We start from the raw sequence: 19,332 nt of genomic DNA on the forward strand, positions 1-19,332 counted from the left end.
CTGTTCTGAAATCTTAGAGGATCTACAATGGGATTCCCACTGCCAGGAGAAGTCTTGGCAAGCCCAACAATGCCCAAATGGCCAATGAATAAATAAGCAGTGCTTTTGATCCAAAATTACTTTTTTCCATAATAATAAAATCGAGTGATACCTCTGTGTAAATCTTTACCATTTATAAGAGGTTTTCCTCACCTTCCTATGGTAGGTAATTCAAGTATCATTAACTCACATTTAAGGAAATTGAGACTTAGTAAAGTGACTTGTGTAGGTCACATAGCTCATAAATCACAGAACCAACTAACCCTTAATTTTGGCTCTTCCAATCATAAACCCAGTGTTCTTTCTTTCCAAGGTATCATAGGATCACAGATTTAGAGTGTGGAGGGACTCTTATTAGAGGCTAGCTAGTTCAACATCCCCATTTTATAGATGTGGAAACTGAGGCCCAGAAAGGATAAGTTATTTCCTTAAGGCCACGTAGGTAATAAATAGCAAAGACAGGATACAAATCTAGGTCCTCCATGGTTACGTTGTTGTTGTGGAGTTGTGTCTGACTCTTCATGACCCTGGGGACCATCCTGTTCATGGAGTTTTCTTGGCAAAGATATTGGCATGATTTGACATTTCCTTCTCCAATGTATTGAGGCAAACAGAGATTAAGTGACTTGTCCATGGTCACACAGCTAGTAATTATCTGCAGCTGGGTTTGAACTCAGGTCTTCCTGACTGCAGATCCAGTGTTCTATCCACTGAGCCATCCAGCTGCTCCCAGGTCTTCCATATTCCAGTAACATTTTCAGTGCATCATGCTTGTGTGTGTGTGTGTGTGTGTGTGTGTGTGTGTGTTTATTTGTGCGTACACATGCACGGAGACTATACTCACAGATGTAAAACACAGTGGGTGGAGAATGAGTATGAACTGTACAGCACACTCAAAATTCATAGATATAGGGTTAAAAAGATTTTGGAGGGGCAGCTAGGTGGTGCAGTGGATAGAGCACCGGCCCTGGATTCAGGAGGACCTGAGCTCAGATCCAGCCTCAGACACTTAACACTTACTAGCTGTATGACCCTGGGCAAGTCACTTAACCCCAATTACCTCACACACACACACACATACACACACACAAAAAGACCTTGGAGGTTCACCTAGTCCAATCCTTTCTTTTTACCAAGAGGGAAACTGAACCTTAGAGATTTTCTCAAGTTCCCTGAGACAGTGTCAGAGGCAATATTCAAACCCTGGTGGTTCTGATTCCTAATCTCTGGGATTCTTTACTTAGTCAAAATAGTGATGTTGAGGGACACCCACAACCCGTCATCTACTAGAATTGAGTTCTCTCAGGTGGGACATGGGGCCTACTTCTTGAACCCAGAAGCTTTTATATAAAGAAAGATGACACGTATAGTATTTTCATCTCCTTTTATTGAAGGAAATAGAAACTTGTGCTACGGAGTCTGGGGCACCTTCAGAGTAGGACCTCATAGGAGGCCACGGCTAACAATGTCAGCCCAGGCCCTGTCAAAGTTGGGAGAACAGACTACAGAAGGGGAAGATGTGAGCCAACCATTCCATCTACACGTGGAAAGCCAACAGCCAAGCCACACATCTCAACGGGACAGCATCTCCTTCAGTGGCCAAAGGCATCATCTCACACTATTCCTCTCGTGCTGTAAAATGCCAAGTTCATCCGATCTTCCTTATAACCAAGCCTGCCCCAGATCCAGCGATACTTGAACTCTCCCCTTTGGTGCATCTGCCTTGAAGATTCAGCCTCATCTTTCAGCTAAAAATCCTAGACAGAAACCAAGTTGAGTTCTCTCTAAAAATAATCCATAGTTAAGTTGGCAGAGGCGTAACCACCCTAAAAGAAGAAAAAATGGCTCAACAAATTTCCTCACCCCCAACTTTCTCTCGTGTTACTCCTCACCCAACATGTGTCCTTGGAAACTTCTCAGTGGCACGAAACATGTAGAAAATAATGCTGAGAGGGAGCGAGCTTCTGGGGAGAAGGGGGCTGGAACAGGAGCAAAATTGAAAACTGTTACTTAGGCAAGGCTGGTTCACAAAAAAAGCACAGGGACCTTTATTGGGCCAAGTCCTCCCAATGGTCACAAGCAGCGTACAAACAATGAAGAGTCCAGCTCTTGCCCACCAATGGGTCAGAAGGACCCAAGACAGGCTCCAGGAAGCAAAGCCATCTCCTATTCCCTGTGGGTTAAAGCTGCTCACCATTCCACCAGCTGTTCCAGTCTTTCAGTTAAAATGAGGCTGGTAAATGTGGCTTGGGATTAGGAAGGTAAGGACATATGGAAGCCTTCACCATTGGGAGAGATGGGATGTCACGGGATCAAGCCACCCAATGGTTCTATTTTCTTTGTAGGATGACAATTAAAGTTATAAGGAGAGAAAGAAAATATTTTGCTATGTGGAAATAGGGTTCAGCAGTTCTCTAGGAAGATGGTGGACCATCCATATGCAATCTTTGCCTCCCGGCCCATGGACGAGAGGGCAGGTTCTTGCCTTGGGAGCAGCAATGAATAGACTGGTGTCTCCATCACAGGTCTCTCGCTGATGTTGGACCAAAGCTATCTCTGCCAACCTTTACCCAAGGTTCCCAGTCTGGAGAGCTCTAGGTGAGCAAGGGAGAGGAAGACGACAACAAGGAGGCGAGGACCAGGTGTGCGCCAGGGATCGAAGGTCTCTGCGGGAATGTTTCACAGCAGGCTTGGCAGGAGGATGCTGGGGAGAGCTGGGGGTTCTAATGGTTGTTTTTGGTGGCCTCCTTTGCAGCGGCAATCAGGGGTGTGAGGCTGGAGAGGGGCTTGGCGAGTTTCAAGAACTGGTGCTAGAAGAATCAAAGAAAAGAACAGAGAAAAGGTGAGTGTGGGGAAAACCCTCCTGCCTCTATTCAGAGCATCTGGCACACAGCCTGCACAAAACAAAAGGTGGTTGACTTGACATTCAGGATCTGTGCATCTAGGAGGTGAAGACTGAGGCAATCTCCAAATAATAAATGGTAATTATAGAGTTCTTTTATGATTTGGCAAGTGCCAAACATTATCCCACTTGGGTCTTATATCAACTCCCCGAGGCAGGTGCTATACCTAAGCATAATTTCCATTTTACACAAAAAGTGACTTGCCAGGGGCAGCTAGATGGTGCAGTGGATAGAGAAGGCCCTGCCTGGAGTCAGGAGTACCTGGGTTCAAACCCAACCTCAGACACTTAACACTTACTAGCTGTGTGACCCTGGGCAAGTCACTTAACCCCAATTGCCTCACCAAAAAAAAAAAAAAAGTGACTTGCTCATATTCATATAAGATAGTGAGTGCCAGAGACGACGTAGAAGCCCAGGTTAGTATTCCCAGTATGTCAGATATTACAGATGAGAAAATAGTGTGTGGAAAGGGAAAGAAACTGGATTTGGGAATCCAAGGAACTCCGGTTCAAATCCTGACTCTGCCTAAGTACTCCCTAAGTTAAGTCACTGAACCTCTCTGGGGCTCAGTTTCCTCATCTATAAAAGGAAGCAGTTGGAGTAGATGAATTCTAAGGTCACTTCCAGTTCTACATGCAGGATCCCATGCCTCCAACCTTGACCCCCTATCTACTACATGCTGACTCTATAATTCTAAAGATGCCTCCTTACAGGAGTCCAAACTGTCTCCTCAAACATTATTTCCACCAGGCCCACCTAAGTTCTAATACACTCGCCAGGGGTATTTAAGCATACATATTAGATTATAAAAGGATGGCAATGAGCAAGGTTGCCTGGACAGACCCCTATCACTATTATACCTTATGTAACATTGTATCTCCCATAGTATTCAGCAATGGGCTCTGCATACAGTAGGTGCTCAGTAACGGCAAGATTTTGTTAATACCCAATTAAGGTAAACTCACTTTTGGAGAAGTATCAACAAGCTTGGAGCAGTTAGGTGGTGCAGTGGATAGAGCACAGGGCCTGGAATCAGGAGGACCTGAGTTCAAATCTGGCCATAGACATTTGCTAGATATGTGACTCTGAGCAAGTCATTTAATCTTGTTTGCCTCAGTTACCTCATCTGTCATATGAGCTGGAGAAGGAAATGGTGAACCACTCCAGTATCTTTGCCAAGAAAATCTCAAATGGGATCACAGACAGTCAGACACAATTTCAAACGACTCAACGACACAAAACTGACAAGCCTGAGTGTATTCAGAAGAAGGTGCCTGGGACAGTAAGGAAACCCTAAACTAGAGTTGCCAGGTACACCACATGCAGCCTACAACACTCCCAAGCATGGCCAGAACTAGATTAAAATGTAATTGGGGGGCAGGTAGGTGGCGCAGTGGATAAAGCACCGGCCCTGGATTCAGGAGTACCTGAGTTCAAATCCAGCCTCAGACACTTGACACTTACTAGCTGTGTGACCCTGGGCAAGTCACTTAACCCCCACTGCCCCGCCCCCCCCCCAAATTGGGAAATATTTCACAAAATAAATGAAAATAGAACAAAACATGAATAAATTTACAGTTTAAAACTGTCAGTATGTGGCCAGTAAGGATTAGAACTCGACACCACTTTTGGAACTGCATTAAGTAAAAATCTGTTTAGACTGGTGGAGAAAAGAAGGTATACGAGGACATGACACATGAAGTACTGTAATAAGGAGGAACAATCTCACTCTACTAGGAAGTATGAGGGGGAATGCTCAGAACTAGGGACAACAGGGAGGTTATAGGGAGGGCCTTTCACTCAACACAAGAAGAAAAAAATCTCTAATAATAATAAGTATTCAACAAAAGAATGAGGAAGAAGTAGTTTCCTGTCACCAGAGGTGTAAGAGCTGAGGATGAGTGTCAGCTACTTTTCAGGGGATTATTGTAAAAGGGCCTCAAGACAACTTCCACGGTCCCCTCCAGTTCCTAGACTATAGGAAACCATGGAGCCAAAATGACTTAGAAATAATAACAACAACAATAATAGCTAGCATGTCATCAGCAATAATCGCTAACATGTAAATAACAGCTAGCATGTCAATAACAATACAGCTAGCATGTCAATAATAACAATAGCTAGCATGTCAATAACAACATAGCTAGCATGTCAGCAATAACAACTATAGCTAGTGTGTCAATAACAATAATAGCTAATATGACAAAAACAGCTAGCATGTCAGCAATAATTGCTAGCATATCAATAATAATAATGGCTAGCATTTCAATAGTATTTGGCATGTCAACCACAATAATGGCTAGGATGTCAACAATAATTACTAACATGCCAATGACAACAGCTAGCACATCAGTAATAGCAATATTTGCTACCATGTCAACAATAACTGCTAACATGTTAATGACAATTGCTAGAATGTCAACCACAACAATAGGTAGCCCGTATATGGTCCTTTAAGGTTTACAAAGTGCTTTCTGTTATCTCATTTGATATAATCTCTTCTCTCCCACAGGTGTTGCTTGAACCACCACAGTCAAATAAATAACAGCTATATTCTTGCAAAAGTTCCCCTGCTTTCCCCCACCAGCCCCTTTTACAACTAAATATGGTTCTTCTCCTGGGGTGCCTGCCTTGGACTATTTCTAGGTGTGGTTTCTCTTTCCGGGGACAGTTTGAAAGAAGTGGTGACGTTTTCAGCATTACAGCAGAATCCAATTATAATCTTAACACCTTTGGATGTGGAATCTTCTAAATTTAAGCTGTTGTGGCAAAGAGAATAAACTTGTTCCACTTGGCCTCAGAAAGTAGAACTAAGAACAATATGATAAAAATAATAATATAGTGCTTTAAAGTTTGCAAAGCATTTTATATATATAATAGCTTAGTACTTTAAGGTTTGCCAAATACCATACAAATGCTATCTCATTTGATCTTTACAACCCTGTGAGGTAAATGCTATTATTATCCCCATTATGTACAAATGAGAAGACTGAGGTTGAGAACATTAAGACACTTACCCAGGGTCACAGAGCTAAGCAAGTGTCTAAGGCAGGATATGAACTCAGGTCTTCCTAACTCCAAATTCCTTATTCTTCCCACTGTGCCACCTAGCCTCAGGATAACCCTGTGAGGTAGGTACTTTTATATCTACTTTAGAGCTGTAGGAACTGAGGCACACAGAAGATAAGTGACCTGCCCAGGGTCACACAGTAAGGATTAGAGGCACGATTTGAACCCAGGTCTTCCTGACCTGTCAGGTATATTATAAGGAGGATTCTTTTCATATATGTCAGTCAAAGTTCTTTTAAACTCTAAAATTCTGTTATTCTGTCACTGAGTCCAGCAATCAATGATTAGATGAAGCTGCCTGCCTTTCAGAAGGCAGATTTCAACTCAGTATGAGAAAACTTCCCAAGAACCCTATCTGCCCTACAATGCAATCAAAGGGCTGCCTTATAAGGTGATGTGTTCCCTGTCACTGAACTGATGATGAGCTGTGGCCCCTTCCAGATCAAAGATTCTGACATTCTGTGGCATAAACATAAGCATGTCATAAAACCTTTGGATGACAGGTGGACACTCAGAAGTGACCAGCAGGTAACATGCACTTCCTGTGAAAGGAAGGACACCAAGATGCTGCTGCCACTGGAGATCCTGGCTAAATGGTAAAGATGAGATGGTGGTGCTGGGAGCCAGACCCCATCTCTTTTTTCTTTACCCACGCTCCCATCCTCATCAGTCACTCATATTTCCCTACATCCTGGCAAAGGCAGGTACATCCCACTCATGCCATGGAATGTCATGGAATCAGAACAGATGGGACCCAGAGTGGCCCTGTCACAAGCTGGCATGTGTGTATTCACTGTACCCTACGGTACGATGCCAACAAATTCTAGCTAGGTGAGTTCCCTGGGTGTGTATGAGTCATGTATCTCTTGTATCCATATGTGCAGTATTACAATATCTTTCCCACCTCAGGAGATACATTACATGTTATACCTTCCCCCCCCCCCCCGATCTTTCATATTGTCCTGGATTGTTGTTACTCCCTAAGTTTTTTCTCCCCTCCTAGACTGTGAGTTCCATCAGGGCAGGGAGGGGCTGAACCTCATTCATCACTGCATATTCTCCATTGCTTAGCATATGACATGCCATATAGGAGTTTAGGAAATGTTTGTAATTCCTACTTATCCTTTAAAGCCCAGCTTAAAAGCTACAGAACTATAGCATTTTAAATGGGAAAGACACCTAAGAGAACATAAAACCACAGGCTTACAAGTGGACAGGACCTCAGAGGTCACCTCTTTAAATCTTTCATTTTAAAGAAGAGGAAACCAGCATGACACATTCGGGGACAGGAGCAGTCTTCCTGCTCCAAATTCAGGGTTCTTTAAAGATACCAGATCAGTGGTATCAAACTCAAATGGAAACAGGTCCCCGTGGGCCACACGGTGACTGAGAAAACCACAAATTAACATTATCTATGTTGTGTTGTATTTTTATTTATTTTGTTAAATATTTCCCTATTACATGTAATCTGCTTTGCCGCACTCAGGAGTTCTGTGGGCCATCTGTCCTGGAATACACCACACCTTTTCCCTGATGTCCATCAGCCCCTGCCCCTCAAACCTGGTTGCTTACAGTTTTCTTCCCCATGAAGTGCTTTTTTCCTCCCTCTCTCTGATGCATATATGCCTTATCTTCCTATTATATTATTAGCTCCAAAAGGATAGGGACCATCTCATATAAAATTCTTCTCTTTCCCATCACCTTGCACAGTGCTACACATGCTGAAGTACTTAATAAGGGTTTGCTAAATGACTAAATGAATTAACAAGTGCCTCCCTCTGGACTTTACAGACAGAATGAACCAAAGACACAGGAGCCAGAAACCCAGAGCCCCACCACTCTGGGGGCCTGTGCACAAGGGCAGCCGTTACCTGTAACAGCTCTTTGGCAGACCCTCTCTTCTCCACGTCCATCTCAAGACAGCGGTTCAGGAAATCCCGGAAGATGGCAGACAGTTTCTCTGGATTCTGAAGCTCAGGAGTACCGTTAGTAGCGATGAGGTATAGGGCCTGTCAATACAAAGAGAGATGATGCTCCGGAAGCCACCACTGGATAGATTCTACATGTCTAGAAACACAATCAGTGTGTCTCAACCCCTCCACTGCATTTCCCCCATAGCCTACCAGGACCCAGACACTGGTAAAAAAGTGAGCGTTATTTCTGTAGTGTGTTAGGGTTACATACATGCATATTCAAGAACGTGTGCATGCACACACACATATATACATTACATGCATGTACACACATACAGAGAAATACCCACGAGCATTACAGCTGGACAAGCATTGATTAGGTTGCTACCCACAGCACTGGGCATGGAGGAGTTTTGAGTTGGGGGTATAATCAGTAGCCTAACCCCGCATATACACACATACACAATTTGGCAAAGAGAAGAAGCCCAGAAACACACCCACCCTCAGAGGGTTTTCATTGAGGTAGGGGGGCTCCCCCTCAATCATCTCTATGGCCATGATGCCCAAGGACCAGATGTCCACTTTCGGCCCATAGGCCTTCCGAGTCACAACCTCCGGGGCCATCCAGTATGGGGTCCCCACCATAGTGCTCCGCTTGCTCTGTTCTGGGGTGATCTGAGCACAGAAACCAAAGTCGGCTGTAGTGGAAAAGGAGAACAGAAAGTGAGTTTTATCTGAACATTCATTTATTCAATTAACATTTAGTGCTCTCATTCCATGAGCCCTTAGGGATTTCATAGTAGGCTGCAAGGTCAATATTAACCAACAGTGTGATCTGGCAGCCAAAAGAGCTTGTTCAACCTCAGGCTACATTAATAGAAGCACAGGGCAGAGAATAAGAAAAAGAACCACCAGCATTTATGGAACACTTTTTCAGTCGTGTCTGACTCTCCGTGACCCCATTTGGGGTTTTCTTGGCAGAGATACTGGAGTGCTTTTGCCATTTCCTTCTCCAGCTCATTTGACAGATGAGGAAACAGGGTGAAGTGACTTGCCCAGGGTCACACAGTTAGGAAGTATCTGAAGCCAAATTTGAATTCAGGAAGATGAATCTTTCTGACTCCAGACTTGGCAACTCTATCACCTAGCTGCTCATGTAACACTTTAAAGTTTATTATCTCATTTGAGGCACACGATAACCTTGTGAGGTGGGTGCTATTATTATTCCCATTTTCCAGATGAAGAAACTGAGTCTGAGAGTGGTTAAATGATTTGCCCAGGATCACACAACAAGTAGGTGCTGGAGAAAGGATTTTGAATTCAGGTCTTCCAGAGTCCACATCTAGGACTTATTATTCCATGTCACTTAGCTGCCCTCAATAAGAGAAGCAATGGCCCCATTTATATTGCCAGGATCAGACATCTGGAGGACTGTACTCAGTTCTGGGAACACATTATTTTTTTGTTTTGTTTTTTGTTTTTTTGCAGGGCGATGGGGGCTAAGTGACTTGCCCAGGGTCACACAGCTGGTAAGTGTCAAGTGTCTGAGGCCGGATTTGAACTCAGGTCCTCCTGAACCCAGGGCTGGTGCTTTATCCACTGCGCCACCTAGCCGCCCCCGCAACATTGAAATTCTTAATAATGTGTTCCCAGAGGGCACACACTTAGCCCCCATCGCCCCGCAAAAAGAACAAAACAAAACAAAACCAAAAAAAAAAAAAAAAGAATTTCAATGTTGCACTGGAATGTATCCAAAGAAGGGAGAGGAAGATGGTGAGGGGGCTGGAGATCATAGCATACGAAGATTGGCTGAAGAAACTGAGAATATTTAACCTGGAAGAAGTGGATTTGTCCTGCTGGACTCAGAGATGGGGACTAGGAAAAAAAATGAAAATGCAAATGCAAACCAGCTCCTAATAATTAAAGCTGTTCAAAAGGCAAATGGACTGCCTTGAGAGGTAGTGATTTCCCTGTCACTGGAGTTCTGCAGGAGTAAATTGGATGATTATTTGTCAGAGATATTACAGGAGGTAACATGGTGCATCATGGAGTGGGACATTAGGAGAGATGTGTTTGCACGCTGCCTCTGACCTGGGCAGATCACTTAGCCTTTTGTTTGCTCATCTATAAAATGGGCAGCTATGTAGCACAGTGGATAGAATGCCGGTCTTGGGGTCAGGGAGACCCAAGTTCAAATCTGGCCTCAGACACTTACTAGCTGTGTGACCCTGGACAATTCACTTAACCCTGTTTGCCTCAGTTTCCTCATCTGTAAAATGAACTGAAGAAGGAAATAGCAAACCCCATTGTGCAAATGACAAACCCCAAATTCCAAAAAAAAAACCCCAAATGGGGTCTCAAAGAGTCAGACATGACTGAAAAATGACTCAACAACAACCCCAACAATAAATGTTGGTACCAATGACTCCAGCACTTATCTCACGGAATTGCTAAAGAATAAAATGAGACAGTATATGTTAAGGTCATGAGATGCTGAGGTGGAAAGGATCTTAGAGGTCATTTAGTCCAAATCCTTTATTTTACAGATAAGGAAACTGAGGTACAGAAAGATGCACTTGCCCAAGGTCACAGAATTTGAACTCGGGCCTTCTGACTACAAAGCCAGTGATCTTTCTACTGTGCCACAGCTACATAAAAGTGTTCATTATTATCTTCTTTATTAAGGAAGAGATCACTATGCAGGTGGAAGTTGTACTAAGACTAGCAGTGTCAAACTCAAATAGAAATGGGTCCCCATGGGCTGCATATTGATTTAGAAGACCATAAATTCACATTATTTTTGCTTATTTTGTCAAACATTTCCCAATTACATTTTTTTTTTGCGGGGCAATGAGGGTTAAGTGACTTGTCCAGGGTCACACAGCTAGTAAGTGTCAAGTGTCTGAGGCCGGATCTGAACTCAGGTACTCCTGAATCCAGGGCTGGTGCTCTATCCACTGTGCCACCTAGCTGCCCCTCCACAATTACATTTTAATATGTCTCTGTACTAGACAATCCCTTCCAATTTGGGGAATCCATGATTACACCGAGCACCAGCTTGTGTGCTCAGCACTTGGGGGTCACGGGGGGTGATAGAAGATGCAGTTGCAGTCACAGATGAGGCCAGAGGAGGTAGAAATGAAATGGAGCCTTCATAGGTCCAACCTTCTCAATTTACAGGACACAGAGAGAGACAAAGAACATTAGCAAATTCTCTTATAAAAAGAGAGACAGTGAGTTGCCCAGTGTCACACAGTCTGGTCCCAACTCCAAGCCTAGCGAGTACCAAGCTGTGAGAAGGGCCCATCTTATGAAGAGTCAGACTGAAACAGGCTGAGTTTATCTTCAGTGTCTGCCACCCCACATACCCTCATACTTTCTCTCTCCATAAAGAGTGGAGCTAAGGCTGCCCATATTGCTGCTCTTGTAGTCCAAGCGCCTGCCCCTGATAAAACTGAGCCCTGTGCAATGCAGACCTCACCTAGTACCAGGACCCAGAGCCCCACAATTAACAAAGGGGTGCTTGCTACTCAGGACCAATGACATACTTAGCTTGACAGAACCATCCATCCCGAGCAGGATGTTGTCGCTCTTAATGTCCCTGTGAATGACCTGGCTGGAATGCAGAAACTCCAAGGCTTGAAGACACTAGAGAGAGAGAAGATGAGAAACCTGTGAACGCACCCCATTCTGTGCTTCTGAGATTCTATGGCGCTGATCCCAAAATCCTACGAGAATCTAAAATTTGATTATTCCAACATCCTAGGACTTTACTAGTGTCGATTCTCCCGCTTCTGATAGTGCATAGCACTTCTAGAGCAGTTCTAGGCCTGAGGTCCCTCATGGGGGAAGGAGCCCAAGTGGGTAAGTGGGTTTCTTAGGCCAACCTTACCTCCCGGCACACGGCTGCTATCTGTCCTTCATCCATGCAGGTTTCAGTCACAACGTCTGTTAAGGAGCCACCAGCCAAGTATTCCATAACGACCCACAGCTCATCTCCCACCAGGTAACTGCAAAGGCAAGGAGAGAGAGAGAGAGAGAGAGAGAGAGAGAGAGAGAGAGAGAGAGAGAGAGAGAGAGAGAGAGAGAGAGAGAGAGAGAAAGAAACAGTGAGAGAATCCTGAGAGTGAAAGGTAAGGAAGTGTACCTTCAAGGCACAGGACTCCAGAGGACACAGAACCAAGTCACTAGGGTTTCCCTTGATGGCCCAAAGCCCAACACTGAGATCTATTTTCAAGGAGAATCTATGGGGCTGACCCAGGTTAGAAACCTTAGTTTCCCATTACCCTGCTATGTGAACATCCACTTCTTCTCTTGTTGTGGTTTCTTCAGGTATAAGCCGCGCAAACAAGGAGAAGACTGGCTGGGCCCTGAGCTTTTAATAAGACCTGGGGCTGACCCACTATTATTACTAAGGTCTTACAAACACCCACAAGATATGGTGGACAAAGGGGCTCTATGTTCTTCTTGCACCTCTGATCAACCTTAACTGGATGTGGGATAAACTACCACCTTCCCCCACCTCTCCCATTATTTGTTGTTGTCCAGTCGTTTTCAGTAGTGGCCAACTCTTCATGACCCCACTAGGGTTGTTTTGGGGTTTTTTGGCAAAGATACTGGAGTGGTTTGCTGTTTCCTTCTCCAGCTCATTTTACAGATGAAGAAACTGAGGCAAACAGAGTGAAGTGACTTGCCCAGGGTCACACAGCTAGTAAGTGTCTGAGGCTGTATTTGAACTCAGAAAGATGAGTCTTCCTGACTTCAGGCTCATCATTCCATCCACTGCAACATCTAGCTGCTCCTTTTCCTATTATAAGAAAGATCAAAGAATTGGGGAGGCCCTTTAAAGACCCTCCCAATTTTAGGAATCTGTGATTCTCGGGACAGCTAGGTGGTGCAGTGGATAAAGCATTGGCCCTGGATTCAGGAGGACCTGAGTTCAAATCTGGCCTGACACTTGACACTTACTAGCTGTGTGACCCTGGGCAAGTCACTTAACCCTCACTGCCCTGCAAAAACAAAAAACAAACAAAAAGAAGAATCTGTGATTCTTTTGTTTCTAAGATGCCAAGATTCTATGATTCCAAGATTTTTAAGATGCCAAAGTTTTAAACTGCCAGCCTCTTGTGGAACCCTTCATGGGAAGTATTCTGTGTGCTCACCTGAATGATTTAAGTCCTGATAAAAAGAACCATTCCAAAAAGACAAAGGATTAGCAACCAAGAGCTGCCGTGGGACACCCACTTCAGGGATAGAATATTGGTGCTGAGCCACTGAACAAACAAACACGGCAGGTGACCCGACAGGAGGAGCGATTCACCAACATACCAGTTGGGCCAGCTCTTCAGCAGCGTCTGACTAGGGAGTGGGAGAGTGGCAGGGGAGGCTAAGGAGGGAATGGCAGAGTGCTGCCATTCTGCTATAAAAAATACATACCTACATAAGGAATGCTTTGTTCTTTTCAAAGTACTTTTATGCCCATTACCTGGCTGTTGGACAGTAGGGAGAAGAGGAGATTTTGGAGTTGAAGGGTCCTGCCACTTATTAACTATATAGCTATGGGCAACTCACTCAATCCCACTGGGTCTCAGTTTCTTCATCAATAAGATGGGGATGACTGCATTGGTGCTATCTTCATAGGGATATGATGAAACAACATGTGTGGATGGATTGTGTATGTGTGTGTATATGTATGTATTGTGTATATGTGTGCACACATTTAGAAATATATATATAACAATTTCCCCCCCAATTACATGAAAAGATAATTAAAGACTCTTCAGAAACAGAGATGAGGGATGACATTGCAGATATGGGGGCCAACTTGGGTAAAGGCATGGAGGTGAGAGGTGAAATGCCAAATTGGGGGAACAACATTGGGGCTGGAACAAAGAATACATAAAGTAATCTTTCTCCATTAAAACTCAAGTCAGGGGGCAGCTAGGTGGTGCAGTGGATAAAGAAAGCACTGGCCCTGGATTCAGGAGGACCTGAGTTCAAATCCAGTCTCAAACACTAGACGCTTACTAGATGGATGACCCTGGGCAAGTCACTTAACCTGTATTGCCCTGCCCCCCCCCCTCCAAAAAAAGATAAAAAAAAACTCAAGTCATGGGAAATAAGCATTTCTTTTGCTCACACACCTGCAGTCATAGGGAACTCACTACCTCTCCTGAAAGCCTCCTGTTCCACTACAATACAGCTCCAGTCAGTACAAAGTTTCTCTTTATACTGAGCTGAAGTCTGCACCTCAAAAATGCCTTTCCACAGTTGCTGGTTTCACTTCCAGTCCACCCGAGGAACCAATCTGCTCCCTTGCCCCTTTGACAGACTTTCAGATATTAGAAAAGAGCAATCGTGTCACTCTTAAGACTTCACTTACCCCTAAGCCTAGTGGATGGAATACCAGACTTGGAGTCAGGACGACCCAAGATCAAATCCTGTCTCAGACAGTCACACAGCTAATGAGTTACCTGAGGCAGAATTTGACCTCAGGTCCTCCTGTTTCCAAGTCTATCACTCTACCTACAGAGCCCCCTACTTGCTCTAGCAATAAGGAACCCACTAGGACCTCTTAAAGCAGTCCAGTTCACTTTGGGACAACGGCGGGGATTAGCAAATTTTGCCTCACATTGAGCTAAGATCTGCCTCTCTGCAGTTTCCAGCCCACTGCTCCTGGTTCTGTCCCATGGGATCAAGGAAAAAACGTTTAATCCTTCTTCCACAAGACTACCCTTCACCTATCTGATAAGAGCTATCATGTTCCTCCTCACAGATTGGCTTCAAGCTAAACATTCCCAAGTTCTTAAAGATAATCTTTATGTAGCGCAGTTGTTAACAGACCCCTCGTCATCCTGCACACTCTCCTGTGGGAATAGTCCCGCATGCTTTATTTACAATAGCCTTCAAAATATGGGGCATCCGGAGTGAGACAAAGGACTTCAGATATAGGCTGACTGGGACAGAGAGGCAATCAGTCTCTCCCATCACTTTGTATATCAGATGCCCACTGGAGGCAGACACAAATTACAGCAGCTGAGATATTCTGCCTCACTGAAGGTTCCCACTGAACCAAATCCTCAGATCATTTTGAATAAACTTGTGTACAGCCATGCCCATTCCACGCTTGTGAGAATGACTCTTTGATCCAAGGGCTGGACTTGATACTTATCCCTATTAAATAAGCAAGCCCTGTTAAATGACTTTTTATTCAATGTGGCCCATCATTTTAACTCATCAAGGTTTTTCTGACCTTTGATTCCATCCTGCACAAACACGTATCAGCAGACTCCACGTATGTTCATCCAAGTCACTGATAGAACTCTGAATAGCACAGAGCCAAAGAAAAGGAGCGTCCCACCAGAAACCTTTCTTCTGGGGGATAATTAATTCTTTAATCACTGCTTTGGAATTCTGTCAAATGTGCTGCCAATGGACTTATTTGGGCTTTTTATTAGCCACCAAAAGTCATGCCATTGAGATTCTCAATCAAATCCCTTCGATTTATTTTTCGTGGAAACTGCTGTGTATCCACACTTCTCCCAGTCTGTATTCAGTAAGGTGGTTTTTAAAAAACTAAGTAGAGAACACATAATTTAATTCTTTAAACTTTTTTAAAAAATTTGACCCTTCAGCCTGACTTGACAAGATATCCTCACAAGCTTTGTCCACCTGGCAAGCATTCCTCCTATGGTCTTATCACGGGTAAACATATTGAACTATATATATGGAGCTAGGGGCCTAGAGGACTCCATTTGGGGAAGGTAACAACCAGACATCAGTGGCTATATCCTGTGGGTCCAGACATCCAACTAGCTCTGAATTGCCTTAAACATCCTATCAACTAGACTATATCTCTCCATCCTAGCTACAAGGATAGCATAAGAGACTTCTAAAAAATAAGCAATCTGCAGCTTTCCTCTGATCTGTCCATCCCTGTCCAAAAAGGAAATCAGATCCCTCTGGCAAAACCCATTCTCTGGAATCACTGCTTCCTTTTCTAGATGTTTACCAAATAGCCCTTTAATTTTTTTTTATCATATCTGTTATTTCATTGTTATAGGGAATTCCTGGTAAGGAATTTCCTCTACCAACACAGGTTGGCACCTTCTCCTCAACTTAGACTCTTCGTAAATTGCCTAGAATACTAAGAGGTCAAGTGACTTGCCCAGGGTCACACAGCCCATATATGTCAGTGACAGCACTTAAATTCAGGTCTTCTCAACTATGAAGTGAGCCTCTCTATCCACTGCCCTTTAGTAATACCTTTTAGAATTTTGGCTGAGAATCAAGTATAGCTCTCTGTCTTAAAATTTACAGAGGAAAAGCTTTTGTTTTTTTGAGAATTATGTGGCACCTAATGTGTTCTTCACCATCTTTCAAAGATCACTGGTAATAGCCCAGTATGTGACCCCCAGATTGGTGACTTGAACTCATGAATGGAAGCTAAGTGCTCTCTTTCAGTATAGTCATTTTTCAGTTATGTCCAACTCTCCATGACCCCATTTGGGGCTTTCTTGACAAAGATACTGAAATGGGTTGTCATTTCTTTCTCCAGATCATTTTATAGATGAAGAAACCAAGGCAAACAGGGTGAAGTGACTTGCCCAGGGTCACACAGCTAGTGTCTGAGGCCAGATTTGAAATTCCTGACCCAGGCCCAGCACCCTATCCACTGTGCCCCCTAGATGCCCAAGTACTCTCTTAGTTTCATCTTATATTACTTGAATTTCAGCTTTCTCTGCTAGCTCTTTTTGTTCTGACCTCAAGTCAGAGGACCTGGGTTCACTTCTTGACTCTCCTGCTGAGTTCATCTGTGACCTTGGGCAAGGCCCTTCCCTAAGTCTTCATGACTCTCCTCATGAAAAACGGGCCTAACATTCCTCCTAAGTGCTAGCTATAATGATGATTTGGAAAAGGAAAGAGTTTGAACAGATGCCTCCAAATTCCCTTCCACCTATACATCTATGGCTCTATGGATGAAGATCTAGGAGAAAAGCCTCTCCTTGCCACCCTTTTTGCCCGTTCTGGCCTCCCTGAGTAGTTGCCCTTCCCTTTTTCTTTGTTGCTCATCATTCGGCATCACTAAAAAAAAGGGGCCAAAATGTGTGTTGTCCTTAGCATTCATCGGGTAGGACTCAAGTCATTCTGTGCTTTGGCACTCCTGACACTCACTGCTTGATGGGCCCAGGGGGTAGTGTATTATCAGTTGTAGTGTACTGTCAGACAACATCACCTCTCTTCCCTCTGCCTTCGATGGCTCCTGTAGACAGGATAGCAGACAGACGACTGGACTTGGAATTAAAACTCCATTTCAAATCCTACATCTCACATACTAACTAGTGTAACGATTGGAATAACGCCACCTGCTGGATACTTACTGTAGAGGAGTTCTGCCCATGAAGGGAAGGTCTTTGAGGGCAAGACCAGCGGGCTAGTGGGAGGAGGAAGGAAGAGACTGGCGCTCAGTCTCGCTCTCTTTCCTCTGGACTCTGGCGGAGAGCGGAGCTAGAAATGTGCTCTCCCTTTAATAGATAGGAATCTAGGCCTTTCTCTCTCTCTTTACCAAATTCTTATTCTCCTTAATAAATGCTTAAAAGTCTAACTCTTGCTAAAGCTTATAATTTATTGGCGACCACTCATTAGATATTTAGACAGACTAGCTAGAATTTTAACCCTTAACAGATGGCTGACCACGAAGAGGACAGCTAACCCTCAGTCTTCTTCTGATCTGCTGGTTGGGTAAGAAATTTCCCCTCCCTCTCCTTTAACTGCTAAGTACTGGTGTACTGGCTGTGTTTTTTCCTTTGAATTTTTTCGAATGGACCTTTTAAACTCCCTAATTATCCTATTTTTGATTTTGGTCTGTTTAACCAGACAATGGGAGATAAGATCATGTTAATGCTTTGTTTTTGTGGATTTTTCTATTTTTCTTTTTATTTTTGTTAAAAGAGCCAGCAACTTACTCACACAAGGAAATATCTCTCCCTCTCCCAACCATGCTTTTTCAGAGAAACCTGAAGAGATTCCCGCAGCTTTCCCAGTTCTAACACTAATTGTTGCTCTAATTTTGCATGCCTGGAGGCAATGACCCACCCTCTAGAAGCTTTTAATCCCCTAGCACCTGGAGGCAAAGTGGGGGAAGAGGAATCCAGGCCTGAGTTCAAAATCAAGTCTGATTCAAATTGCTCTGGTCCCTCCCCTCCTCTCCAGACCCCACCCTCTACTCCTCCTATGGCCAAGCCCATTGCTTCCCCTGCTGGGAAGTCCAGAGATCTGATGCGCATGCTCAACTTTTTCTACCTGCATTTGCAGCTTCAGGCTCAGCCCTTCCCCGGCCTGGCTGTGCTTTTGAGACAATCTTAGAAAACTCTTTAAATTCCAGATATGCTTGTTTTGTTCATAATTTGCTAACCTGCTTTTGTCTTTAATTAGTAATCTTATAAAGCATTTGTATGGTGAAAAGACTGACAGACAATATAAAGGGGTTAAAGAAGAAAAACTTAAACTGAATAAGAATGACAACCATCAACATAGTTCAAGACTCTGCTTCTTTTGCCATGGAAGGGTATATATTTTAGAGAAATGTAGAAGTAAGCAGCAAGGTATTGATACGAGTGTTGGGGATTTTAGATATCGGAATCAAAAGTGTTCTGAATTCACTCAGAGTATTAATGTCAGTTCAGAGGTTACATAGGATTTCTATGCTATTATATATACATTTTGAAATTAATGGTATGGGTTTATTTTCATAGAGATTTTCATGCTTTTGAGATTGTGTCTTATACTTAGTTTTTAAAACAAGGAGAATATTTGTAAAAGCTTTTTATAGTCATGTGATCAAGTTTATATTTTATAATACTCTTATTGATATTAAGTTCATATTCATTTAGATTTCCTTAGTTTGAATTTCACTGTCTTTTATTGTTCCATTTGTATTTTCTTCCATTCATTTGTCTATCTAATTTTGAAACATGGCAAGATGGTTTTGATTTCATAATACAATGTTAATTCTAGGAGTATTGTGCTCCCATATTCTGAGTTGTTTGTTTTTGTTATTTTTTCTCAACTGATTATTTGATCAAACTCTTTAAAGCATTTCCCTGGCAAATTGGTTGCCATGGCAAGTGTAAATTGATTCTAGAAGTATTATTTTTGATAAGCATATTCCAAAAAAAAAAAAAAAAAAGAGGGGAACATTTGTAAAAGTTTTCTTTTTTCAAAAAAAAAAAGTTCTTTGAGATTCTGTTGTGCTTTAACTTGTATTTAAGTATGTTCTGATTTTTCACAAAAGTAATTGTATACTAAGTAAAAAAAAAAGGGTATTATTTGAAATTGTTGCATAATTATATATTATATTTTGAGTCAAGATGTATCACATTTTTGCAATCATTTATTATCCTCAATTT

At 43.2% G+C, this 19,332-nt stretch overlaps 1 protein-coding gene across 1 annotated transcript in view; it reads right to left on the reverse strand.

Moving 5' to 3' along the window:
• Window positions 1-1,408: 1,408 nt before the first annotated feature.
• Window positions 1,409-19,332, reverse strand: part of PAK1 (p21 (RAC1) activated kinase 1) — a 121,364-nt gene continuing 103,440 nt past the window's right edge. Inside the window, 5 exon segments of the mRNA XM_043993208.1 lie at window positions 1,409-2,849; window positions 7,883-8,020; window positions 8,426-8,622; window positions 11,473-11,572; window positions 11,817-11,934. Of these exon segments, the coding sequence (XP_043849143.1) occupies window positions 2,763-2,849; window positions 7,883-8,020; window positions 8,426-8,622; window positions 11,473-11,572; window positions 11,817-11,934 (640 nt within the window). The 3' untranslated portion in view covers window positions 1,409-2,762.

Source organism: Dromiciops gliroides, chromosome 3 (genome assembly GCF_019393635.1).
Source record: "Dromiciops gliroides isolate mDroGli1 chromosome 3, mDroGli1.pri, whole genome shotgun sequence".
Taxonomy (NCBI): Eukaryota; Metazoa; Chordata; class Mammalia; order Microbiotheria; family Microbiotheriidae; genus Dromiciops; species Dromiciops gliroides.